General features: G+C 42.8%; 1 protein-coding gene across 10 annotated transcripts in view; it reads right to left on the minus strand.

Annotated features, from left to right (window-relative positions):
- The window catches only part of DEPDC5 (DEP domain containing 5, GATOR1 subcomplex subunit), a 104,356-nt gene that overhangs the window by 56,902 nt on the left and 30,649 nt on the right, over window positions 1-16,805 (minus strand). For 6 of the 10 annotated variants that reach the window (XM_074321842.2, XM_074321841.2, XM_019754262.3 and 3 more), the window contains exons 18-24: window positions 15,751-15,820; window positions 13,983-14,019; window positions 13,341-13,461; window positions 9,950-10,170; window positions 6,810-7,013; window positions 5,047-5,182; window positions 3,967-4,064 (exon numbers count right to left, since the gene is read on the minus strand). In XM_074321842.2, coding sequence (XP_074177943.2) covers window positions 3,967-4,064; window positions 5,047-5,182; window positions 6,810-7,013; window positions 9,950-10,170; window positions 13,341-13,461; window positions 13,983-14,019; window positions 15,751-15,820 — 887 coding nt within the window. The remainder of the gene's footprint in view (window positions 1-3,966; window positions 4,065-5,046; window positions 5,183-6,809; window positions 7,014-9,949; window positions 10,171-13,340; window positions 13,462-13,982; window positions 14,020-15,750; window positions 15,821-16,805) is intronic. The other 4 variants (XM_019754263.3, XM_074321843.2, XM_019754264.3 and 1 more) reach the window with 1 other exon arrangement.

A 16,805-nucleotide genomic window follows, 5' to 3' on the forward strand; every position in this document is an offset into this window, starting at 1 on the left:
TCTCTTATGCTACACACATATGCGTGTGTGCGTGCACACACACACACAAACTTATTTTAAATAAACAGCAATGAAGAAAGTGTAAAGAAATAAGTATTTTAAGGGCTTTCACACAGCTTCCTTGCATTCCAATTCACTGTCCCGCCCACCAGCTCTGCCTTGGAAGCTTATTTTCAGTCACAGATGTGATGTTGGCATGTGAAGAGCCCCAACAATCTGAGAGGACACAGGTGAGACCTCCTGGTAAGTCAGCTATATTCCAACCTGACATTTGGGAACGAACGTCACAGAGTTCCAAGCCAGACACACAAGGTGGGGAGCCAAAGCTGAGAACAGTCATCTCAGTTCTGTCTTTTCTGACATCTGTTCAGAGTCAAGAAGTCTCAACCGGTTTTCTGGTTGTTAACCTTAGGCCAAAACAGGGGAATCAGTGTGGAGCCTTCAGGGCTGATTCCTGGGGACATCTGCAAGCCTGTGCCTCGGGCAAGTCATTTCTCTTCTCTGGGTCACAGAGGTGGCACTTAGCCATAAAAACCCAACCTGGACTGGATAAGTGACTCCGAGGCCTTCTCCTGGCCTCAGTGTGCTACGACTTACTTTTTACTTTAGCTCTCAGGTCAAATCTGCTCCATGGACCTAATGCTCAACAGAAACACCGAGTTGCAGATTCTGAGTCCCAATACCAGAGAAAGAAAACACGGCACCACTTATTTTCTTTTTCAAAATTCTCTGGAGCACTTACCCCAACAAAGGGAAGGACACTGACTAACAAGTCTTATAAACTGGTGCCCAGTTAAAGAAACAGAGAGATAAAATCTATCTGCCTGGTCCCACCAACTACCTGGTCCCTGCTGGGCAGCATGTGAAAAACAAGTGAATAGTACAGGTGAGGCCCCAGCTCATAGCGCTCAAAATGAACTTCAATGGGCCGGGAGGCCAGGATGGAAACCCACAGAGACGTCCCTCCTGTGAATCGTGACTTGCGTATGAATCAAGTCCAAATGCAGGAGAAAATCTGAGTCATGACTGAGTGCCTGCAGATGGTACAAACTGTCAAGCCCAGGAGGCGAGGGTGGGGTCACAGATAAGGTCTTCCTGTTTCTTTTCTATTAATATTTTTTTAATGAAATGCTAGCTAGTTGTTTAGACCCCACCTTGGACCCAATGTGACATTTTGCCCTTAAGGAATCAGATCTACTCTTGATCCTTACAACTCTGTGAGGCAGGCAGGAGATCTTTGTGCCCATTATACAGATGAAGGACCTGAGGCTCAGCAAAGGTTAAAGGCTAAACTCCAAAGGCAAGAGGAGCAGGGCCGGGGACTTTGTTCTGATCGTTTTCATCATAGCACGCTCCCTCATCTACCACATCATAATTTAGCTCACATGTTCAAAGCACACAGTATCACTGGAACCACTCAGAGACCAGCTCCCTGTGAGATGGCTGGCTTTCCTTTCACGGTTGTTACCCCACATGGAAGTGCTTCAAATAGAATCCCAAGTGAATGACAAGCCAGCGCTCCCTAAGGTGAGGAGAATCGGTGTCTTAATTATTTTGTTTCTTCTCAGGCCTTAGCACGGTGCCTAGAGTCCAAGAAACATTTCTGGAATGGATAAGAGTTTAATGAGTATGAAGAAAGCAAACCATGTTCCATGAGGATTGAGGATGGCTTGAAAGTAAAGTCAATTCAAAACCAAACAAGGCAGAAAAAGACTGTCTGATTCTTTGAGGAAAGAAATCCAGTTAATTGTTCAACAAGGTTATCAGAGAAGAAAGACATTCTTCAGTAAAGAGAAAGCTAACCTCAGAAGGCTTTTAGCATTCATTCAACAACCTGATAAGTGCCAGGAACTGTTTTAAGTTCTGGAGATACAGCCATGAAAAACAAGAACAAAAATCCCTGTGCTCATAGAGCTTATAATAAAAATATATAACAAAATTAAAAGCTCTACTATGTCAAGTGGTACTGTAGAGAAACATCAGGGAGGGAGAAGACAGGTGAGAAGATGAGTGCCAGAGTAGACAGTGGCAATTCAGGAGAGACCTGAAGAAAGAGAGCAAGCTGCGGGTAGGTGGTCATATAATTTATCATCCAACCCACCTTTGAGAGTGAAAGGGACACTAATAATAATCATATAGGTCAACGAATTCAAACCAGGACTGTCGTGGGCAAACTCAGAGATATGGACCTCAGCCATGAAGCTCTCCGGTGTAAGGGCATCGCAGAGGGGAGAGCAAGAGAAAGGACCTGAGATTCAGATGTGCCTGATATATTTGGGGAATCATGAGCGTGAAGTAAGAGGGGAAAGCAGGAGAAGAGGCCTGAGTGACAAGGGGCCACATGAAGCAGGGGCTCTGTCGGCTACCGCAATGCCTTTGGCTTTTACTCCGAGTGCGACGGGAAGCCCGCAGAGGCTATTGTGCAGATGTTTCATGATCTGACGTCTGTTTTTGAAGCATGACTCTCAATTGCTGTGCTGGAAATAAACTACATGGAAGAGCAAAGGGAAGAAGCTGAGAGATCAGTCAGCAGCCTACTGAGACAATCGAGGCAAAAGATGGTATCTTGTACTGGGCTAGGACTGGTGGAGGCGATGAGCGATGGTAAGATTCTGGATATGTCCTGAAGGTAAATCTGACATTCATTGGTTATTGCATATGGTAACAAAGATGAGAACGATTTTATCTCACTTCTTTCTGTGGCTAGCTGGCATCATTGATCAGGAAGCACAAGATCAAAGATGGGAGTTCAATTCCCCGAGACCAATGCTACAGCCCACCTCCAGAAGACCTCTGGCCCCTTTGAAAACACATGCTACTAATAATTAAATTAAATTAAAAAAAGAAAACACATGCTACTGGTCATAAAGGGACCGGGCAAGAGCAAATATGACCCTATTTAACTGTATCACCCTAACTAGGAAAAAAAAACCCAAGGTGCCCACCCCTTCTTTAAGAAGCTAAACATTCTAGAACATATTTATGTAATTGAACACTCGCACACCAATTAGCATAATTTTGTGGATCATTCAAATGCTTCTCACATACAGCAGCTTGGTCTTAGAAGTATAGGTTCATCTGTCAATAAATGTGCTAAGCTCTTTCAGTCCAGTGGAGAGACAAACATGGAAACAGTGGGATCACGACGTGCCAAGTGGTACAACTGGCTTATGCGTGTGGAACTATGTGGAAACACGCCTGACATCTCCTGGAGGGCTTCAGGAAGAGTGACAAGCACCAGGGAGGGCTTCAAAGAGGAGCTACTGTTGGAGCAGATTCATAAAGACTGAGCTGACATTTCCCAGGCAGAGCCAGGAGATGAAGACGGGAGGAGCATATTCTATACAGAGGGACTAGTCTATGCAAAGATATGAGGGCAGGGGACCAACCACACTGTTCCCCTCTGGGCCTCTCCTGATTGTATTTATGGGGGTGGGTTTGCCCACCTCACACAGTTGAAAGCTCTTCTAGAGCAGAAACTACTCCTGCTCTGGCTCTGGTGCTGCTGCCCTCAACACCAAGCTCATAAGCCGCCCTCAATCACGACTCCTTGACATACTGATGATAAATGTGGCTTGACCAACATGTTCTTGGCTAAAAATGTAATGTTCAGCCCATTTATAAGGCCATGCATTATAAAGCACTGCTTCTAAATAGGTCACCCAAAATTGTGGCTGAAATGATCCCAAAATAGACGTGGCCCTGCTTTTCTGGTCCCTGTGTCATTTCTAGATGTAAGCCTGCTCTGGGCATCCCAACTCTGTTACCTCTTTTTTTTAACTTTTTTTTATTTTAAGTGTTTTTTTCCAGGACCCATCAGCTCCAAGTCCAGTAGTTGCTTCAATCTAGTTGTGGAGGGCGCAGCTCACAGTGGCCCATGTGGGGATCAAACTGGCAACCCTGTTGTTCACCGCGCTCTTACCAACTGAGCTAACCGGCCGCTCTGTTACCTCTTGGATTGGTTACCTGAACCACTGTTGCTAAGCAGGTTGACAGAAAGTTCTTCAGTTCCGCTGAAGTTCAAGAAGGACATGCCGTCACCAGGCTGGCGGGAGGTGCTGTGCCTGCAGAGAACAGAGCCCAGCCACCTGGCTTAACGCACAGCATCACCTCTTCTATCCTGCTCACCCTGTGTCCCAGGGGTTTTCATCAAAAACAGGCCTGAATATTCGGCCGCATAGGCTGGCAACCACTGGGATCCTATCACAGGCCACAGTACTTGGTTTGTGTGCCAGCTCTGGCTTCCTGTGACAGGCTCCTCCCACCCTCGCACCTTAGCTGCCACTGGCACACTAGATCGCCTGACCTTTCTGTCCTAAGCCTCCTCCTGCTAACTCCGACAGGAAAATATGAAGTGCTTGAATGGAGGTACCAAGTTAATCTGGTAAAGATGGTCACACCCTGTCTGTATCCCTCATCCATCCCATTGGATACTGAGATGGGTGAAAAGGGGCCCAAGACTGCTCTTTGCAAAGTGTTTCCTAAAGCATCACAGTGAGTCTAGGTGTCACCTGGGCTCATGCTTGTCAAGACTTAAATGACTCTCTTCCCACACTGACTCTCTTTGGATGCCTGTAACACATTCAGAACTCTGGTTCAAGAAGTTGTTTCTATCAACACAGGCCTTGATTTCCATTGCTTTCAGCATTAACTTCTTCTAAACTCAACAGTAGAATTTCTCAATGACCAAAATGACAAAAGTCGTAGCCTGACTGAAAAAAAAACACACAGCATAAATCACCTATCTCAGCACCCATTTTCACCTTTGACTGAGGATTAGAAAACATTCATGCTCGAAGTTTACAAAGCATGCTCTGAATTAAACCTAAAGCTAACGCAGGGCCTAGTAACATCTCTGGCAAAACTGTCAGCCTGTTTGCTTTGCACGTGGCCCAATGGCGGGAATGACGCGGACTGACAAAGGAAGGCCTTGACCTCATCTGCAAGTCTTCTAAACACGACATTTGTCAGAGGTCTGCTCTGCATTGTCCTGGCTGCTGGAGCGTGTTCTCCAAGTACCGTCCAGAGCCCTATGCACATTCTCACCTTCCAGCAGCTTCATGATATGCTAACTCCAGCAGCTCTGCAGAGGAGTGGGTTGGATCCCTCTGCCCGCTGCCCTGCAGCTCCGCCATATTCTGTCGGGTCTGGTGATGGATCTGGATGGCCTCTCCGGACGGTCCTACCCAGATAAAGACCCGACAGCTAGTTCTGTGCACTTGGCTTCAATCTCCCTCCTTTCCAGCTGCTGGAATACAGGTGTTGGAGAGAGCACCCCACAGACGACACACAGAGAGGAATGTTATACACATGACCCTCTGGCTCCCACATGGACGGCTCCTCTTCTGAGCAGGACTCATCCTCCTGTGGGGCCTCATGTTCATCATATTTAAGAGCCTCTGTCTTGTGCATGTCAACTGAGACGCCACAGAGAAATACAGACGTACAGGAGGCAAGGGCCCTTTCCCAGGAGAGATAACACAAACTAAACGAAAAGGAACATACAAGTGAAACATCAATGACTCTGTTCATACATAAGATGACAACTGTGACTTAAAGAAGCAGAGGCTGCAAAGGTGCAAAAAAAGACATCGAATAAGAGATAAATGAGAATCAGTCAAGTCTAATTGCTTCCTGGAGAAAGAGAAGTGTCAGAGCTGAGTGTTAAAGTTAGTAGGCCCTGAAGGAGAGGCTATCTGGGGTATCCATGCAAAACCCCAAATGTGGAAGAGGAAAGACATATGCAGGAGAAGACCAGATTAGCTTGGGAAAGAAAAGAACCTCTGAGGGTGGGAGTGAGGAGACGGAACACTGGGGAGCCCGGCAAAGGAGGGCCTCAGCAATCAGAGGGCCAGGCGGGCAGGAGGATGCAGGTTTAGAGAATATTGTTTTAGTAAAGAAGTTGAAAAGCACCAAATTGCATTGGGAGGAAAAGCACAAGAGCAAGAAGAGCCGAGGCTATCGGAAGAAATATCAATAGTTCCTGTAAGAGAACTTGAAAAGAGCCAGTAGGAATAACCACAGAAACAGAAAGACACCAGAAAGAAACAAGTTGTGTCACTGATTATGGCAGAGATGGGGGGAGGGGTTGGGGAAGGACCCCCAATTACAGCCAAAAGAACCAGGTTCATTGCTCACTCACTTAACTTTTAACACTAAAAACAAGCACAAAAAATAATAATAACTAGACATTTCCAAGCATTCAGCAGGATGGCTCCCATGAAAAAACTCTGGAGTTTAATGCATCTGTTCCTTCCCAGCCCAGTGAGAGCCCATTAAGCTGAAGTTTAATTTTAGCAATAGCTTTATAAAACCTTACTGTCACCTTTAGGAGAGAATACAGATCAAAAAGGACAGGCTAGGAAATACAGTGAATTTGGAGGAAAAACCTTTTTTTTTTTAGTTGTCAGAGACCCCTGAGGCAGAAAAAGGAACGCAAATGTGTAACCAAAATAGTACTATCAGTATTCAGAGTGAGACAGGAGAGGAAGGAATGAACAAGAAGGCCAGACATTAGTCTTAGGAAAGAAAGCAGGTGGTAAAGCACAGTCTTTTCAAATAGAAAAATAGAAGCCCTCAGGTTGATACAGCTAATTCCAGTTACAAAGCCCATTCCCAAGTGTGCCCTCAGGACCCTCACAAGAACCTCCAGGGCAGGCAAAGTGGGCGTGGTTATCACCACCTTACAGGCGGGGCACCAGAGGAACAGAGGAGTTTAGATACTTGACCAAGGCCAAGTGGTGGATTAGTGCTGAGGACCAGGACTGGCAGCTCCTAGTCCAGGACTCTTTCCTGAGCCACCAACTTACCCACAGGAAAAGTGTGCATCCAGCGCCTTCTGTTGGACGTGAGCTTCATGGGCATTCGAGAGGGGGCAAAGGGGTTGATGAGCGCCCGCTGGGGTGTGTATCCCCCAGGTCGAACATGCAGCATGGACTCTGCGCTGCCTACGTGGAACCTCCCCGGCGCGCTGGAGTCTCGCTGCGATGGCTCCATCATGTTCTCCAGGACGTCTGCCAGTTATCGTAGAGTTGAGGCACGAAGAGAGAACACAGAGCCACAATGAAACCTGAACTAGGCAGATCGATTGGCCAAGGCTGACGGGAACCTTGGACATCATATATGTTAGGCAGGGAGGGAAATAAGTAAAACTGCCAAACTAAAGAAATGAAACATTGGGTTTGTTGACTTTTTAAATATTTAGGAGAAGGGAGTTCTGATTCCCAAACTAGTGGCCCAATGAAGCCACACCCACACCTAAATGGGGAGGACAACATAGCACCTGGGACCCTCGACTGGAAGCTACGTACAACGAGTGAATGGTAGGACTTGAGTTGCCTCACTTTGAGATGGGGTGGGTATATTCTGTATGTGGGAAGGACGATAAAAATATTGTATATTGGTGACTAGAGGGCAGACCCTGGCAGAGATAGTCCATAGTCCATGTGTTCGCTAAACCTGTTTGATTTTCCTCTTTGGCGCGTGCACGCACACACACACACACACACACACACTATAGTTTCTAGCCCCTCTGCACTGGAGCCAAATAACCCAGCCAACTTCCAGCCAATTGAACACAGGTGGAAATGACATGTTCCCAATGAAAACCTAGGTTACAAATATCTCTGCGTATGATGTCCACTCCTTTTCCCCTGCTGTGGCCACTTTGGAGACCAGTGTTGATGATCATGGCATCCCAGGATGAAAGAAGCCTGGGACCCTGAATGACCAGGTGGATTAGAAACCCATCCCATTGACTCAGTGGCTTGGAACATAAGTGAGCAATCAAACGTTTTTGTTGTTAAAAAAAAAAAAAAAAAAAATCCTGGGAGAAAAGAACAAGGAAATGTATCCAGCCTTGACCAGGCACAGCAATGACATGGTAGTTAGACTTGACCTGCCGTCCAATGGCAGACAGGTCCATATTATGGAGGTGGAGGCAGCCTGCTAACCTGAGTGGATAAAAGAGCTAAAACCCACAACCAACTCCCCTTGTGCACGTCCTACGTTCACTAAGTTACCACCTAGGCTGTGGGTCCAGCACATGCAAATTCCATGGCATCAAGGACTCTGTCTTGTCCTCCATCATCTGTCCAACAAGAGCATCGTATGTAGTAATATTTAATTCCTCGAGCTGATTTACATGCAAGAATAGAACATTCAGATCTCCATGAAAGCTGTATTTTTCATTGTAAATTATTGAATTGATGCTCCAGTGTAACAAATAAAAAAGAATGTGGTCTAGTTTGTTATCATGGAAATAAAAGGAGAAAACCCAATTAAAATATATGAGTACATACTTTGAAAAGGATGAAAAACAGGACGAGGGACAAAGCAGGTCAAAAATATACGTAGAGGAAAGGAGAAATGTTTCCTATGTTACACTGAGTGGATAGGTGGGTGAGAATCCCTAAAAACACAGGAAACTAAAGGCCTATAGATGTTATTGCCTTATAATATTCCAGTGAATTGCTTATCGGATGTCCTAATAAACTTCCAAATTGAAATCAACTCTACTATTCAGATGATTTTTAAGAAAACTGTTTTCAAAGCTACTTGGATTAGGAGCAACATTATCTCCGCAGAGATCTGGCTTTTAAAGATTTTTAAAGGATTGTTTAGTTTAATTCAACTTTTGAGACAGACCCTTCTAAGAATATTTTCAGCAAAATGAGAGTAACTGTCATGTAAACTTAGAAATTCCCAGAAGGTGGGAAAAAGCTAACCTAGAAATTCCCCTATGTATTAAATTTCTTTTGAATACTAACTCTAATTAATCTAAGTAACATAGATGGTTTACTACAGTCATGTAATTAAATATCTGTTCCTTTCTCTTTCAGAATTTCTTTGTATACTTTGAACCAGTAAAAAACAAAACAAAACAAAACAAAACAAAACCTTTCTCTCAGCAGTCAAAAATTTTCCTAGGTCCTTGGCACAGCGTGTATGGTACCTAATGGATGCCCTGCTCCTCTGTCCTGAGGCCCTGCCAATGGCTTCCCCTTCAACATGCTGGGTCATGGAAAACACTCCCTGCCCTTTGGGAATCCTTCCCAGGCAACAGAGGGCAGCTGTGTACACATAACATCCCTAAGTCAGTGATCAAGTCAGGAGGGCTATGCTTCCATTTAGATAACATTCTTGAAATAACGAAATTATGGAGGAGTAATTAGTGGGAGGGTGTGGCACGAGGGAGCCTGGCTGTGATGAAATAATTCTGGATTTTAACTGTGGTAGTGGCTACAGAAATCTATACATGTGATAAAACTGCACATACACACACACACAAACACACACATACACACACACACACACAAACTGATGAAACCTGAATAAGTTCTGTGGATCTTACCCATGTCATTTTCCTGGTTTTGATACTGTACTCGAGTTAGGATGTCACCACCGGGGAAAATGAGCGAAAGGTACACAGGACCTCCCTGTATATTTTTCACGATTTCCCATATATCCATAATTATTTCAAAATAAAAAGCTTAAAAAGTCAGGAGGGGCCTGCACAATCTAGTTGTAGGTGCTGTTGGATGGGAAAGATAAGACACAGGAAAAGCAGCACCTGTGCTCCTTAGTGCAAGCCAGGTAAACAGGTAACTCCAGGAGAAATCTTAAAGTGGAATATAGGACAGAGGCTGTTTTAAGTACAGCACAAACGTAAATGATAAGGAAATAAGCAAACACCTTTGACCCTGGGCCTAAGGATAGCTCTACATTAACATATGGAAAGGTATATAGTTATATGACAGGGGAAGAAAGGGTACAGACAAAACTAGTGTAATACATACAGCTAAGGCGATGCGTACTCATTACACTGGCATGGAAATAAGTAAAATGTGGGGCACACTCCACACCTGGCCACACACCCCCATCCCTTACTACAGGAAGCTGTGCCCCGCTCTGATCAGCTGTGCCCCCGCCCACGCTTCAGCTGTCTGACCTCGAGTGCTGGTGTAGCCCAAGGAGCTGCTGACTTCATACTGGTGCAGGTGGGGGTGTGGGATCATCAGGATGTTGGCACTCCTGCCCAGGGAGCTGTCATCAGAAGCCTGGCTCCTCACTTCCTCATTGGGCAGCGCACGGTTGGGCATGGAAGGGCTGGATGAGACATCACAGGAGCTGGCACTCTTTCGACTGTGACTTTCCCTTTCTCGCACAGACCTGACCAGAGAGGGACAAGTTACCACCAAGTAAGGGACACTGCCCCACCCACCTAGAGTCAAAACTATAAAACCCGTCACCGAGTAACAAAAATCCCCAAGATCTATGAGTGGGAAATAATACAGGAGGTACTTTGCCCTGAGTAGCTTGGAAAAAAGTGGAGAAATGATGGACAGTTCTCAAATGGATGAAGTCCTGGGATCATAGCTGTAAAGAAATGATTGCAATGGTCTGACCCCACCGATAAATCTCACGTCACTGAAAATGAGGTACCCAGACATGCTATGATGTGATGCAAGAGAAAGTACATCTGAAGAGTCTTCTTGTAACAAACACCAAACCTAAATCTAATCGAACTTCTAGAGATAACTGCCAGTTTACAGGAAATTCAGAGTACAGAGGACAAGTTAAACTTTATAAGGAAACAATCAGTCAAATGAAGAAAGCAAGACATTCACCAGTCATTGAAAAAAGACATTACAACCAAATGCAACATATGCATCTTCTTTAGATCCCAATTCAAACAAAACAACTGTAAAAACACATCTTTGAAACAATTGGGAAATCTGAATATGGCCTGGGTATCAGAAGACATTAAGGAATTAGTGTTAATTTTGTTACCGGTAATAATGTGATAATGGGATTTTTTAAAAATTCTTATTTGTTAGAAACAAGAGGACACACACATGGCCAACAGACATATGAAAAGATGTTCAATGTCACTAATCATCAGAGAATTGCAAATAAAAACCACAATGAGATATTACCTCACACCTGTCAGAATGGCCATCATCAATAAATCAATAAACAACAAGTACTGGCGAGGATGTGGAGAAAAGGAAACCCCTATGCACTGTTGGGATTGCAAATTGGTGCAGCCACTGTGGAAAATAGTATGGAAGTTCCTCAAAAAATTAAAAATAGAACTATCGTATGGCCCAGCAATTCTACTCCAAATGGCCCAGCAATTCTACTCCAAAACACTAACTCAAAGTGATATATGCACCCCTATGTTTACTGCAGAGCTATTCACAATAGCCAAGATATGGAAACAACCAAAATATCCATCAATAGACGATTGGATAAAGAAGATGTGGTACATGTATACAATGGAATATTACTCTGCCATAAAAGAGAATGAAATCTTACCATTTCCAACCACATGGATGGACCTAGAGGGTATTATGCTTAGTGAAATAAGTCAGATGGAGAAAGACAAATACCGTATGATCTCACTTATAGGTGGTATCTAAAGAACAGAATAAATGAGCAAACAAAACAGAAATAGACTCATAGGTATAGAGCACAAACTGATGGTTGGTAGAAGAAAGGAGGGTTGGGAGATGGGTGAGAAAGGTAAAAGGATTAGTGAGTACAAATTGGTAATCACAAAATAGTCATGGGGATGTGAAATACAGTATGGGGAATACAATCAATAATAGTGTAAAAACTGCATGGTATCAGATGGGTACTTGACTTATCGGGGCGGGGGGTCACTTCCCAAATTATATAAATACCTAAACAATACACTGTACACCTGAAACTAATATAAAATAACATTTAATTTCAACTATAATTTAAAAATATATGTATAATCATGGGATATAAAGTACAGCACAGGGAATGTAGTCAATGGTATTGTAATAGCTGTGTACAGTGTCACGGGTAGTACACTTGTTGAGGTTATCACTTTGTGAGGTGTGTAAATGTCTAATCACTATGCTGTTTTTGTACAACTGAAAATAATTATTAAAAATCTAAAAAGTTAAATAAAAATATATAAAATGTTTGGGAAGTGATGAAATAAGACTGACAACACACTGATAACTATTCATTACACTAGTCTCTCTATTTGAACATACTTGCATATTTCCTTAATAAAAGTTTAAAAAAGAGTACACCCTCATTAAAATACAAAACTCCCTCAGCGGAAAACTTCTGAAAGCAGTAGGAAGAAAGATTAGAAGGCGAGAAGCCCAATGGGTAGGAAAAATCCAGAATGAAAGAGTCAGCAACCATCGATAGGGTTGCCCTTCTGACATCACAGCTGTTCTCCTTCCACCTGGAAGGAGTTTGTTTTAAGTAGGAGCTTAAATAGAGCCTGAAAATAGATCCCAAAGGCTGAATACATGTTCATTATTTCAACAGTAAATATTTGAGCACAGTATAGGCTCAACCCCGGCCCGGGGACAAAGCACTGACTGAGACATGGTCTGGGCCCTCAAGAACACACAACCTGGGTGTCTAAAACACCAGGTCTTTCATCTTTGATTCGAAAAAAGAAAACCAAGAATCTTGAACTACGAAAGCATTTTAAGATCAGCACTCCTGAGCCCCTAAGCAGAGTCTGTGTACAGGAGCTGCTGTTAACAGTCCTTATTCTGAGCTCCAAACATTACAAACATGTGTCAAGACAAGACATTAGGATGGGATGAGGGAATGAGGGAAAAGGACAGAAAACAATCACGTAGCCACTATGAGCTTATTTGTCACAATGTGAAGAGACAGAATATTGTTCCAATCAGTTGTGCTTAGATAAACTTCCATATTTAAGAAATCTGGTAAATTTGGTCAACCAGGAAAAAAATAAACTAAAATTGTTTCACACATTAATAACAAATTTCTACGTAATGAGCTAAGCATAACATCCAAGACTATAAAGTATAAGAAGAAAATATAAAAATACTATCTCTAACCTTGGGGTAGAGCTTTCTTATACAAGACCCAGAAATGAATATATTGGTAAATCTGGCTATGTCACAATTACTATATGACCAAAACACCATGGAACAAATCTAACAAGCAGGAATGAAGGGAAAAACAAAATTCTCTTGCCCTTTGGGAATAATAAACCTAAAATAAACTCTGGGCCCCAGGACCTATATACATTAGTCATAGCCCAATGAGAAGAAGATTCCGGTAACTGTGAATTGCTTCTCTTGGCTAGAAAAAGCAGAGCGCTCTCCTTATTTGAGGACAATACTTCATAGCAAACATAGCCAACAAAATGGCTGATCCAGAGAATCTGAGAACAGAATCTCTAATGATCTACATGGTATAGCTTCCATTTGGCTAATTTTAATTGAAAACATTTTCAAGGTTGCTCTCATGACCTCAGGTTTTCCTTAAGCAAATTTTATATCCACCCCAAAATGAATCTGGCAGGACACCTGCAGGTGGCGAGGCGCTGAGCTCGGGATGGGCCTGGCAGCCTGAACACTTGGGCGTCGTAGGCATCATAATCTACTTGGATGGGAAGGGCATTCTCAGATTCTTTCGGCGTCCCAAGAGCTGAAATACATAAATACAAATTGTCATCAAAACACACTTCAACCAGATGCCTTCAGAGGGTCTTCCTCCAACTCTGCAAACCACAGGTGATCGTCATCATCTCCCCTGAAAAAAATGAGATAATAACCCTTCATCGGGTTGAGATGTAATGACATATACGTCAAAGGAAGTAGAAATAGTATAGAGCACTCCGTAAAGCCAAGGTGATGGCAGTATTTTATTCTTCTGTAATCCCACGTTTAAAACATGATCTTAATATGTATGCTTAGGACTTTGAAACTTTCTGCCTGACCCCTACAACTGACCTATGTATGAGAAAGAAAACAAGGTTTTATCATTATCCATTTTGCAGTTGACAGGACAAAAATATACAAGGTGGTTAAGGGACCTTTCAAAGATCACACAAGGAAAAGCGAGGTCTCCCAACGTGGCTGTGAACTTTTTATGCAACCTCACATAATCTTGTTGCCATGAGTTAACTGACTCTTGGCAAAAAAAGATGAAAGGAGAAAAATACTCACACGTATCACGGCCATTTTTTGCTTTCTCAGAGGCAGGCTGTAAAATTAAATGTTAGAGAATCAATCACTCCCTTCTCTGCTGGAATAGAATCTATCACAAGGCACAGTAATGCAAGTAGCTGCTCCCCAGGGCAGAGACCGTATCTTACCCCTCACTGTAACGGGTGGAAAAACAGGAGCTAACACCAGACACCTACCTACCATGGTGTCAAGTCCTGCTAGGTCCTTTATCTCCCACCTCACATCTTGTTCACTCTCACAACTCTATCCAGTGGAGGCAAGGACCCCACTTTACAGGTGAGGATATTCAATTTTAGAAAGAACAAGGCCACACAATTACTAGGGGGCAGAGCCAAAGTCCAAGCCCAGCTCTTCAGACTCGGCCAATCCACTGGTGTGTGTGTCCTACCATGACTAGGTTCCACCTGACCCCAAACCCTGTATGCTTCCTTCGCTTCACTATGGTGCACTCAACTGTCTGCCTACACCTGTAAGAGCTGAGCACTCGACAGATCGCCCAATTTGCCAAAATGGAGTACGACGGTAGAGAGAAAATGAAAAGAATTACCATTTTCTAATAAAATAAATCCTTTTCAGGCCCCTTTAACCGTTCATAACATTTTAACTTTCCAAATGATCATGTTGCAGATGGTCCTCCATGTCCCACGTTGCCAAGAATGATTGTGGGGATGGTATAAACTTCAGAAAGCAAGAGAAGGACCTATCTGGGCAGAGTCCCATTCTCCCAGCACTCCTCTACTTGACACGGCCTATTCCACGAAATTAATATTTTCCCTATTAAAAGAATAACATTAGCCACCCCCCCAAAGAGGGAAGAAGTAGCCCTGAAACTACTAACATAACAGTCACAATGGGCAACTTTCAGAGTTCAGCTCTGCTAGAAATAGGCAGATATATGGATGAGAGCACCCTAGTGTGGGGCCGATATACAGAACAGCCTATTTTTCTCTTCATATTACATTAAAAAGGCTTTTTCAGATTCTTAAAAGTAGCATTTCTATTGGCTGCAAACATTTCCTATCAAGTGGCTATTTCATGGTTTATTTAGCCATTTCCCTATTATTTTCAACTTGTCACTATTAGGAATAAAACTAGACCAAGATCTATTCATATTCAATATCCTCAATTATTTCCTTAGGCCACATGGCCAAAAATGTAATTATCTGGTCAAATGGCATGACCGTTTGCACTGCTCTTGATACACATAGTTGAATTGCTTTCTGTAAGTATTGGATACCAAGCAGGTACTCAAGCACCAATTTCACCACACTTATTTCCTGCATTTGATGTAATTAGTAATGAGTCTGAAATTTATTTGGTAAGCAAAAACTGAATCGCCATGCTTGTTTGAATTTGCCATTTAAGTACTGCTAAGAGGTGATCTTTTTTTTTTTTTTTTAAGATGTGATCTTTTTATTGTATTTCCACTTTGCTGCAACGTGTCCATGTGTTTGTCCCTATCAGTATCTAAGACATCTCAGTATCTGAACAAACCAATAACATCATAGTAAAAACAGATCTTTTATTATTAAAGAACTTAAAATAGTTCGTCATATTTTTGCCAAAGGTATTTCTTATATCTGGGGGGTTTGCCTTGTTATTTATTTAACGTGGAAAATCATGAAGTTCTTAGATAGTTTCTTAAAACTCATTTATCACCCTGCAGGGGAAGGGAGGCTCTCAGGACCAAATTAACCACATGGGTGTGTGACAGTCTCTGAAGGCTCTGCTGATTGGTGACACCTACCTTCTTTCCTGCCAGTTTTATCCGTGGGGTAAAACTGTTACAAAAGAGCTGGCTTTTGGATGTGTAAAAACTGTAAAAGAAACACACAAGGTTATTGATCTAAACCCCTTTCATTTTAAACCTCAACAAACAGTTGAAATCCCAGCCATGTTACTAACAATTGTCACCCCAATAAATTAAAAAAGAAAAAAAAAAAAAAGAAATCCCAGCCATGGATCAGCCCTCTCGTCAATACCTTTATCTCAGGCTTCACTGGTCTTCAATTCTAACGTCTTTTGTAACCACTATAAAACATTAATTATGCTTCCTTTTTAAATTATGTTTTCAATTGTATTCTATTCTTTCTCCCCCCATAAATTGTTCCATGCTAGTCCTGATTCCTAACTGGATTAGAATCTCCTCCTTATGGCAGAGATAAATCTATTTATACCACAATACTTTTTCACCTAGATACTTGGCATGATGCTGGGGGACCAAGGGAGGTCGTTATCATTCCTTGATTGATCAGCACTTACTAAGCAAGAACAAACCACGCAAGAAAAGAAAAAGATGGCATTCGAGAAATGATGGCAGAAACCATTAAGTCCAAATCCCTCTGAAAATCATATCTTACTGCAGCCATGACAAGCACACAAGAAAACTGGAGAACCAACCTTGCCCTGGGTATGCTGAATGAATGAGTGAACAGAGGCTGTGAACCCTTTTCTGTTACTTAGGCATCTCTGTATTCCTTTTTTAAATCTACAATTAATTTATGCTAAAAATGTTTTGAACATTGACCAATCCCCACCTTCCATAACTCTGATCATAAGGAGGGGAAAAAAGGCAGTGTCAATAGTAACCAGTGCGGTGTGGGGCAATCCTAGTAACACATTAAGTGCGAAAGAACATTAAGAATACTGCAGCACTGAGACCTGGAGTCCAACCAGCCCATGGGACTCGGCCTCTCATAGTGCTACCAAGGAAAGTACCAGGTAGAGGAGGCTACTCTCTTTCGAGACATTAATTGTAAAAGATCTGAGTGGCAAAGTGATATCAGCCAGAAGAAGGGATTT

The sequence above is a fragment of the Rhinolophus sinicus genome, chromosome 9 (genome assembly GCF_057876585.1).
Source record: "Rhinolophus sinicus isolate RSI-liver-muscle chromosome 9, RSI-T2T, whole genome shotgun sequence".
Taxonomy (NCBI): domain Eukaryota; kingdom Metazoa; phylum Chordata; class Mammalia; order Chiroptera; family Rhinolophidae; genus Rhinolophus; species Rhinolophus sinicus.